We start from the raw sequence: 11,343 nt of genomic DNA, 5'->3' as shown, positions 1-11,343 counted from the left end.
AGCAAGGTTGCATGTACTGAATCGCCAGGATATTCCAGGCAATATAGTTCTGTCTTACGAAGCACATCTACAGAAGTAATTTTTGAATACTGAAAAACACTAAGGTGGCATATCACTCGGTGCTCTTTACAATAAATACAATGACAAAGAACATCCAAGGTAAAATTAACAAACAATAAAACACGGTAACATGAACAGTGCTTGAATCATAATTATCACAGCAAGTTAAAATAACTAGCATTAGTTAAAAATCCCATTAAATTAGCAATGTTAAAAGACAATTAAAAAATCCCAGGAGGTCCCTACATGTACTCTGGTTATTATATATATATATATATATATATATATATATATATATATATATATATATATATATATATATATATATATATATATATATATATATATATATAAAAAGACATAAGCAAACAAGCCCTTAATTGTGGGCAAACTGTTGTATTTCATGGTCAGCTGAGTGTCACATGCTGCACAATGTGGAAGAGGAAGGCCAGATACTCGTGTCCTGACAGTGTACAACTGGCTTGTCTGTAGGGACCCCCATATCCTGTTAAAAGCAGCTCATTCCCTGATATTGTCCAATGTCACCTGAGGCTGGTGACAGATCAACTTGGGAGTAGACGCTGAACAGTACAAGCAAAGGCAGAGAGGGGAAAGGTGATGGTGTAAGGGAGAAAGAGGGAAGAGAGATCGATAAGGGAAGAGGGAAGTACGAGAGAAAAAGATTTAAATATTTTCATTGTTTTAAAAGTTTATATTCTTATCTTAAGTGACAAATTAACAAAAAATAAAATTGAAAATTATAATAAGAGAATGATTAATAAATACTGATACTCTTAAAAGAAAATGAGACATAGTCGCAAAAGATTGCCAGGCAGTAAAAGTCTAGTTATTTAGGGCTTTAAACGTGAGAAGCTGCTAACATTATTTCAATGCCAACATTATAAAATTTAAGCTATCTTTATTTGCTAGAAATAATGTTTTGCTGTTATCGAATTAGATTACCATGAAATGTATGAAGTTTGCAGCCCACACCCAGTCATAAGTAATAAATACATTTTTACGAAAGGAGTAATCTCCCCATCCATTTTGGCCGAAAACTGTGTGTACACGTCCAATCAGGTACTGCCTGACTGTAAGGTGACCCAGCGTCGGGGTTTGGGGAATACTACCAAAAGAGAAGCCGATTATAAATAAGAGACAGGAGGAGATATTTGGTTAAGGTTGTTTCGAGACAAGATCAATAATTGCTCACAATGTTGCTATATTTAAACAGAGAGAAGAGAAGAGAAGAGAGCAGCCACTTGGGAATATCTGAGCCACGGGTGCTCCAATGTTTACGTTGGCTATCAGCTGACACACTCGTGGGGCTAGTATACCTTGGCCAACAGGTGCACCTATTGCTACCAGTTTACTTTCGGCGACAATAGCGGCATTCATGACTTCCCTTGGTAAACAGCTTATTCTTGGGTTGGTTTCATTTAGCTAACAACTTTGTCAACTGGATTTTGTTTACCCTGGTAATGTCAGTAGTCATGTCACTTATATTTTTAACTGGGTGGCCTGTTTACATGGAACCATACATCAGTGTAAATAGTTCAACGTAAATCTTCATGACCTTGCTTTATTCAAGTAATCATTCAAACTCATCTTTTACATTTCTAAACAGCTTCTTGGAATCACGATTTCAGTTTTTTCATATTTCAGACTAAATAACAATAGCTAACAAAGTATGTGAGCATCAAAATGCAATGGAGACTGACCTTTAGGCAGCCAATCTAACTCTTAGAAATCGTTTACTTACTTTCAATATTTTTTTTACAAGTGAAAAGATTTAACGAGAGTTCGACGAGATTCAGTGTCTATGCATCTTATTACGCACTATGGTTCCATAAAAATAGATCATCCTGTATTGAATTTGTGTTACAACAAAGACCTCACTAATGAGTAGTCTCTTGCATGTCTGCTTATATCTACTGATGAGAGGAAACAGAATAATATAATCAAAACTATGCGCTAAACTCACAAGGGTCATACAGCGCGATGAAATAGACCCCCCCCCTCCTTACCCGAAATGCTCAAAATCCTTTAGTCATGTATGGCCCTTATGGGCTTGAGCTTTCCATGAAAATAATAATCCTCCCTAAGATCATAAGACACCTCGTACCTATATTATGCTCTAAAAGATTCTAGTACTGTTATATTAAAAGTCACTCTTCCCAAACCAACGTCTCACCAGGGGTAAGTTGAGGCCGAACAGTTATTGAAATGCAATGAAGTTTGTGATGGGACCAAAAGGTCAGCCTGAGCTCTAAAAAAAAAAAATCAGATTAAGAGACTAAGTTAAAATAACCTGCAGCAATTAAAATAAAAATATTGTTGTAAATATCAACACTTGAAATTTCCCAGCGATCCTTGCAGGTACAGCCACAAATGTGAAGCATCAGTCTGCAATAGCAGAAATTTTGAAATATATCACCCGAGACAGCCTTGAAAGCTATGCAAAACATGAACCTGTGCAACAGTGAGGCAGGCAGAGGGATCGTGTCATTTTGGAGATATCCATATCGGGTTATTCCAGCTCCCATCTCTTCAGTATTGTATTTTTCTGATTGCCGTTTTCTAGGTACCCATATCGATGGATAAAAAAAATGCAGTATCCAAAGCTCGGTATACAAAAAAAAAAAAAAAATAGGTACCTATATCGTGAAATGTAAAAAAAATCTTTGTCCAAATAATGAATTCCTCTTTCACTTCCGTGCTCAATTCGTTACATGACCAGAGTGGTGCGCGTTACGTTGTCACATAACTGCACGCTAGTCAACATTTACTCCATACACTTCTCCCCTCAAGGAAGGTTCCTTGATGTTGGTGAGGGGCTCTTGATTTAGGGAATTGGATCTGTGCTCCAGTTCCCCGAATTAAGCCTGAATGCCTTCCACATCCCCCCCTAGGCGCTGTATAATCCTCCGGGTTTAGCGCTTCCCCCTTGATTATAATAATAATAATCCATACACTTCTTTAATAGCACCCTACAGTACGGTTATCCTCTATTTTGAATGGACATGGAAACGTACCAACACATTTTATTATCCAACATTTATTTTTACAGGGTGGATTGGTACGCAAAGAGAAGGAGTCTGTTAAATTACTAAAAGCTTCAGTGAACGAGTCGTGTGACCAAGACCCACGTCAGCAGAAAATTTCCAATTCCTACTGACAAAATAACCCCCCCCCCCTACACGTATGTTCCCATCCTCACTCGCTTTATTGTTACATCTCTTGGACTCTCTTCACTCCTTTGTTGCTCTCTTAATGACAACTAAACAAGAGGTCAGACACTCGCCTACAAACTAGTTTCTTTTTCCCAACTACATTTGAAGGTGTGTGTAATGACGTCATTCTCTTCACTTCCTGGAGCTAATCCTTTGGAATGTTCAGAATCAAGCTATCGTAATAATTTGAAGCTTCGAGCTGGCAAAAACTTGTGCATCAATTAAAAGAAATGTAGGAAAGTTTTCTCGTATCTGTACATGTTCAACTAGCAGTAAATAAGTACCTGGATTGTTGTAGACTGTTGTAGCTGGCATCCTGGATAGTGGCAATGTACATCTTAGAGTTAAGCTTTGAAATAAAATGGGGTAGGATAACAATCCATAGTATGTAAAGTCAACGAGAGAGAGAGAGAGAGAGAGAGAGAGAGAGAGAGAGAGAGAGAGAGAGAGAAATTCTATACTCACTGGATGGGAGAGGCAGGCCTTGCACAGCACGTTTAAGATAAGCAGTGATGGCTTGTGCTGAGGCAGGCTCATACTCAAGCAGGTAGACGGAGAAGGCGCACGCTACACCCAAGTTGTTGGTCGACGTCGGCCACACACCGTTGCGAATTGAATTGCTACCAGGGTAAAAAAAAAAAAAAAACGAAGCCCATTTCAGTCCCGAGCAAACAAAAGAACACTAATACTGTAGCACAAACACAAAGTACAAAAAAAATACACGCACCAAACTACATTTATAACAAAACACACTACGTCAAAATAATAAAAACAATTCTAAACTGAAAAAAAAATTCAGCATTTACACTGAGCATATCATTTTGGTAACTCTGATCTGTTAGATGCAGCAAAACATGATCTGCAAATTTATGTAAATATCGCGTATTGTTAAATAGGTTTCTGGCTAGTGAATGAAAATAAAAGTGGTAGACATTTTTAAATGCACCCATACATTACATTAATTTTATGTAACGAGGTAAAAAGAAAGAAAACCGTCACATTTCTCTGCACTATCTTAATCTCCCCCCCCCCCAGTCACGAGGTAAATAAAAAAGGTAAATAAAAGGGTAAATAAAAAAGATGCCAACAGGTACTAAGACAGCAGAATAAGCCTTTTTATGAACTTTGCAAGTCAGACTTGAAGACTCGCCTGTAAGCGAAATACTATCAGTATAGGTTTGCTCTTTGTACCATCATACCAGCCAAAATGTAATAATTACACTCGATACCATATCTGACTTACTTCCTTTGGCTCTCGCTTCCCTTTCCATATACATTTCCTTGAAATGCTGTAATATTCCTTAGTGAATGCTTCTTCCAGTTAATCATGTTCAGTCGTATAGCTCTCCTGGAATCTTTTGTGCATATTCCTCAACTCTCATTGCTCATAAACAGTTTCACTTAGTCTCTCACTATGCGATTGCCGAGTAGCTAGGATTGGTTTTTCACTGCAGTGGTTACTTTTATCTTCAAACTATCACGTCCCGCGTATCATGCATTCTAGTATTGTTTTCTACCATTCCTCTACATCTTTGCCTTTACTTCTTACACCTAGCTTTTGTTTCCTCGTAATGCCTGTTGAACCAAAGGTTACCATAGTATTTTACAGTATCATTATATATATATATATATATATATATATATATATATATATATATATATATATATATATATATATATATATATATATATATATATATATATATATATATATATATTATATAATGCGTACCCAAGTAAACACGTGATTTCGTAAGCGTGCATGCGTAAACGACGGTACAAGTATTTATGCAAGTGCTGAGCAGTAGTGTGTGCCCAGTCATGTACTTTAATAGAGCCATGGCAAGACGTGCAAGAGCAAAATGGGTCGTGCTCATGTAATGTTAAGTTCACTTATAGCTGGGTATCGCCTTATAGTCTCTCGTGTATATTCCAATAAGAATGCCTAGATCAATATCGTCGCCTCATTAGTAATCCAAATCAATTGACATCGATATTAGTGCAGAACAGAATTTTTCTAAAGATGTTTCGCTTGTGTAACTGGCTTCCTTTAAATGTTACATTAACAAATGAAGAGCCCAAAACCAATTTCAACGAGCCACTAAGATAAACAATCTTTGAAAACTTACAGCAAATCAGAAGAGGCATTCTCTAGTTATCGTACGAAAAGCAATATCCCAAAATCCATCACATTAAATTTCGTGTAGCTGAGAAGTTGAATGGGCATTGAAGTTTTGAAGCCGAGCAAATGAAACCAGATTGAACAGTTCAATTTCCCAATTTCAATCAAATTGGCAGCTACCTAGCACAAAATCAACCCAAACCTTTTAAGTAATTATAATAAAAAAACACTAAACTTTCGTAAGTGAAAAATGTCCGAGCATTTATGGATTGAAGCTACTCAGAAGAGGTAGTCCCAGTTTTTACGCAGAAAATAAAGTTTATTAAAGCTGCCAAAATAAAACTAATAACCCAAAATTTTTGTGAAGCTTCGTTTGAGAAAAACTCAGCATTCTGTTGGGTTATCCTTGATTTAAAACGTGTCCCTTTTGACAGTAACGACAAAAGTATAAACGCAGAGCACATCTTTGTATTGGCCGGGCGAGAGGGCATGATCAGGCATTTGGCAGACTAAACAAAAGTTCCATTCAGTAATAATGGTTGTGTTCACCTTCATGCACTCGCTACTAAGTCTCCGTGATGAGCCCAAGGCCACCCATGAACACACCATGTACCCGACTACACAGCCTTCATGAACCAAGAACAACCCTCTCAATTACCGAGTACCTCTCTACCTAGCCTCCACAATGAACTTAAGTATAGCAGTGTTCCATGACTACACTACAAAGATTCTCTGCATGTGCAGCACAGTCCTCGCATTGATACTCCCTCTCTGGATTAACAAGTTTGTTTAGGTACAGGTATACAAATATCATACATAGTTTAACACTAATTTACCTAGGATAATCCCCCCAAAAAATCAGTTATTTCCAACGGGGTCACTTACAGCCTAACTGATCATAAACCGGGTCGCGATTAGTGGACAGAGGATCGATCCTCAATTCCTTAGGCTGAGTTATCCAAGTGTGTTTGGTGTTTTACGAAAAAACACATACCTCTCCTTCACAGAAGCACATTAGACACTTATGTAATTTCCCTTCTAGCAAGTTTTACTTTTCATTTCTGAGAAGTTTCAGAGGTGATCTCTCACACGATGATAGTAGCTCAGACGACTGAAGTAAGATAAGATAAGATAAGATTTCGTTCGGATTTTTAACCCCGGAGGGTTAGCCACCCAGGATAACCCAAGAAAGTCAGTGCGTCATCGAGGACTGTAACTTATTTCCATTGGGGTCCTTAATCTTGTCCCCCAGGATGCGACCCACACCAGTCGACTAACACCCAGGTACCTATTTGCTGCTAGGTGAACAGGACAATAGGTGTAAGGAAACGTGTCGGAATTTCCACCCGCCGGGAATCGAACCCGGGCCCTCCGTGTGTGAAGCGGGAGCTTTAGCCACCAGACCACCGGGCCACACAGTGCCTGCACTTTGAGAATGGGTGGAGATATGTTGCAGCTTCTGAACTACAGTATTGGCACGCCTCTGGCAAGTGATGGAGTGAGTGGTGATACAAGTATCTTCTTTTTCGGGTCAACCTGCCTCGGTGGGAAACGCCGATGTGCTTAAAACAAATATATTACATCTCGGGGAACACAAATAGTACTGAAAGGCAAATGATCACAGAATCAGAGAGAATAAGTAAAGGACGAATAGGAAATAAGCGAAAAATACTGTAAAAAGACTGCAAATAGCGTTTACAACCATCATGACAGTTACCGAAAACGAGGAAAGAAAAGTTTTCTCACACTCTTAAACCTTTTACTTGTCACAAAAAAAGTACCTGAATGAAAGGAATACATCAAAGACAATGGGACCAGTTTAAATGTTTACCATGGAAACAAAGACGGCAGAGGTACTGGAAACTAATCAGGATCTACGATTCGCTGGATACAGGGGTTGCCAAAAACCTGATATTTTTTAAATGTAAGATATACCAATCCTAAGGAGCTAAACTCAGACCAGTATAGGTGATATACTTACCTTGCAAAGTAATGGATATATGTAAACGATGTGCCACGTGAAAGACTCCTCAATGTCTATGTTTTTGAATAACAACGCTAACGAAAATAAAGAGGAATGCATTTAGCTACAGGAATGATAAAGCAAGTGGCTGCTCGAATTCAGCCCCAGCATGTACAAGGTCATAAAGGAATGATATCAGCAGGTAGGACTGCGGGAGAGTACCACATTAGGAAGGTCACTGGGACAAAAAAAAAAAATACTATTAATGGACAGCCCAACAAACCTTTCTCTTGAGCACAAAATATAATTCATACCCAAAGCAAGAAATATTCTTTATGATTCTGAACAAGGAGGCATTCACATCACTGTACATAGCATACGTAATACGTATAGAACCCTCGTGTCGTGACGAGAGGAAGTTTGAGAAAGTTAAGAGTAGGGGTGTGCCAAGTATTGGTATCAATGGGTATCAATTAAATCTTACTGGTACGGGTCTTTAACCGAGTACCGGTATCTATGAACAGTGGTTAATTTTAGTGGTATCGGTAAAATATTCGGTATCGTCTCTATACTAGTCAAGAGTTTGTTGCTAGGTTCGTCACAAAACCACGAGGGCAAGCAAAAGCAAACAAGTTCCTGTCACTTCAGGAGCTGAAGTGACAGGATGGAGCCTTATATACCGCCAGGTGGTGAGATGTAGGCTACCAGTAGAGGTAAGAATGAAGTCGTTGGGAGGTCAGGTCCCTCTCAAATCCTGCCATTTTCACTAGTAGAAGTTGTCCAAGTTGATTTCAGGTCTGTACCAAGATACCCTTGTGTTGCAGTGTCTGAACATTAAAATGGTATAAAATACCGACAGGTTGTTAGGTATGTGTCTTACCTAACAACCTGTCGGTATTTTATACCATTTTAATGTTCAGACACTGCAACACAAGGGTATCTTGGTACAGACCTGAAATCAACTTGGACAACTTCTACTAGTGAGAATGGCAGGATTTGAGAGGGACCTGACCTCCCAACGTCTTCATTCTTACGTCTACTGGTAGCCTACATCTCACCACCTGGCGGTATATAAGGCTCCATCCTGTCACTTCAGCTCCATATTGTTTCAGACTATGGAACAATACTCTTCTCCAGACTGAGGGACATGTCGTCTGCACAGACAATGAAGGAGTCCTTCAGAGAGTGGATTGCCGTAAATTTGACCTGCATGCAGGTCCTAACGACGGTAGCTAAAGCTAACTTCGAGGAGTCATTTATTGCACCATTCACAGGCTTGATTTTCACACGATGCAACAGCATTGTGAAAATGATGTGACGTTTGTAGAACAAATTCCCCATCCCTGCGGGGTCGAAGGGAGGCTTCTTATCCTCATATCAGACATAAACAGAGATATACACCACAGCACCGTATCATCCTTTGCCGATGATACTAGGATCTGCATGAGGCTGTCATCTGCTGAGGACGCGGTTAACCTCCAAGAAGATATAAACAGTTTTCCAGTGGGCAACGGTAAACAATATGATGTTCAATGAGGACAAATTCCAACTACTCCGTTATGGAAAACTGGAGGAGATAATAACTAGAACAGAGTATACTACTGACTCCGGCCATACAATAGAGCGGAAAAATAATGTAAGGGACCTGGGAGTAGTAATGTCTGAGGATCTCACTTTCAAGGATCACAACAGTGCCACGATCGCACGTGCAAAGAAAATGATAGGATGGATAATGAGAACTTTCAAAACGAGAGATGCCAAGCCCATGATGATCCTTTTCAAATCACTTGTTCTCTCTAGGCTGGAATACTGCTGTACATTAACATCTCCATACAAAGCAGGTGAAATCGCAGATCTAGAGAGTGTACAGAGATCCTTTACTGCACGTATAAGTTCTGTCAAGCACCTTAACTACTGGGAACGCTTGGAAGCACTTGACTTGTACTCGTTGGAACGCAGGAGGGAGAGATATATCATAATCTACACTTGGAAAATCTTGGAAGGAATGGTCCCAAATCTGCACACAGAAATCACTCCCTACGAAAGTAAAAGACTGGGCAGGCGATGCAAAATGCCGCCAATAAAAAGTAGGGGCGCCATTGGTACACTAAGAGAAAACACCATAAGTGTCCGGGGCCCAAAACTGTTCAACAGCCTCCCATCAAGCATTAGGGGAATTGCCAATAAACCCCTGGCTGCCTTCAAGAGAGAGCTGGACAGATACCTAAAGTCAGTGCCGGATCAGCCGGGCTGTGGCTCGTACGTCGGACTGCGTGCGGCCAGCAGTAACAGCCTAGTTGATCAGGCCCTGATCCATCGGGAGGCCTGGTCATGGACCTGGCCGCGGGGGCGTTGATCCCCGGAATAACCTCCAGGTAACACCAGTCGACTAACACCCAGGTGAACAGGGAAAAATGCCTGGAACTAGTGCTCATATTGGTGTAGTGCTAGTGCTCAACTGTGTGATCGGACATAGCACGACGGGAACTACGAGGGTGACGAGACGACCAGTTTAAAAGCACAGGCGATCATCCGGAATTTTAGCGGCATTCTATAAACGTTTCATTGAGTTAAAAATATTTCCAGTGTAGCAGCAGAGGACCTTTAAAGTATATTACATATTCAATTAGAAAAACTGTCGGTTTGAAAAAGTCAACCACGCCCACTACTGGGTGTGTATAGTGGTTAACACCAAGAGTCTAGACCCACAAGTGATGCTTGTGCAGATCTGAACGTTTCCTACCATGTCACTGCCAGATGTGTCGCAGCTGGGATATTTAAATTTTGTAATTTGTGGCTAAATGTACGTTTTATAGATATATACAAACCTAAACCAACAAAATTTAGCTTTAAATAATTTAGCTTTAAATAATATTTGTAAATTTGTTGGAAGCATGAAGAAATTGACGTTGGGAACCTCACAGGAACAAAATCAGGACAAGAATTCTATTTCATTTAATTTACGGTATGAAAAGGGGCGCGGCTTATTAAAAAGAAATGATGAATAAGCAAAAAACGAGAAAAAAAATTACCTGTGAACGAAAAAGAACAGGCTTGTTGCCTGCTCCAGGCTACGGGAAAACTCGAGTCCCAAAACAGCAGTTCTTGTCACTAGTAACTACCAGGGTAGTGGGAGTTTTTCGACAATTTGTGGATTTCTGCCCATTTAAAATTTTACAAAAAAGAAAAAGGTATTCGTTATTGTTGATTAGGTTAACCTATTATTTATGTAGTTACCCGCCAATAACGAAAAACTGGCAGCTTAAGTCTTACGTCTGGCAGAACCGGACATATCCCAATTTCTTAGTGTTGGTATCACCACGCTGAGTTATGCTGCTGTAAGTATTCCCAACTTTTAATTCTTTCATGTTTAATAATACGTAACTGAATTCTGAGCAATAACCAGAAAAGCCTTTTCTCTCTGCTTCAAATCTTAGAGAAAGGCCTGAATTTATTCCAAGCTGTGTAGGCGCCAATTTGACATTTTACTTAAATAATTCGATAATTTTCAAACCATATGTTGCGAATCCCTCTTCTCTTTGGCGTTAAATCTTGACGCTGATTTTTAACAGCATTAGAAACTTATTACGCACTATGTACTGGGATGGGTTTATGATACGATGATACCTTTCTTGGATCACAGAGATCGAAATGCATCTAACTAGTACATGTATTAGGGAGAATTATTATTATTATAATCAAGGGGGAAGCGCTAAACCCGGAGGATTATACAGCGCCTGGGGGGGGGGGATGTGGAAGGCATTCAGGCTTAATTCGGGGAACTGGAGCACAGATCCAATTCTCTAAATCAAGAGCCCCTCACCAACATCAAGGAACCTTCCTTGAGGGGTATTAGGGAGAAGCTGTCTAGGATAAACTATGACTAGGCTAAAAATTAAGAGTCGAGGTGACGTCACAACATTTAAGTCCACGACCTCGTCAGATGACGTCACAGCCCCAGGGTG

The 11,343-nt window shown here is 39.7% G+C and overlaps 1 protein-coding gene across 2 annotated transcripts in view; it reads right to left on the bottom strand.

The window, feature by feature from the left end:
* Positions 1-11,343, bottom strand: part of LOC128702879 (carnitine O-palmitoyltransferase 1, liver isoform) — a 115,461-nt gene that overhangs the window by 70,132 nt on the left and 33,986 nt on the right. For both annotated transcript variants that reach the window (XM_070102528.1, XM_070102527.1), the window contains exon 3: positions 3,759-3,913. In XM_070102528.1, the coding sequence (XP_069958629.1) occupies positions 3,759-3,913 (155 nt within the window). The remainder of the gene's footprint in view (positions 1-3,758; positions 3,914-11,343) is intronic.

Source organism: Cherax quadricarinatus, chromosome 82 (genome assembly GCF_038502225.1).
Source record: "Cherax quadricarinatus isolate ZL_2023a chromosome 82, ASM3850222v1, whole genome shotgun sequence".
Lineage (NCBI taxonomy): Eukaryota > Metazoa > Arthropoda > Malacostraca > Decapoda > Parastacidae > Cherax > Cherax quadricarinatus.
This window is presented reverse-complemented; position numbering and strand designations above follow the sequence as displayed.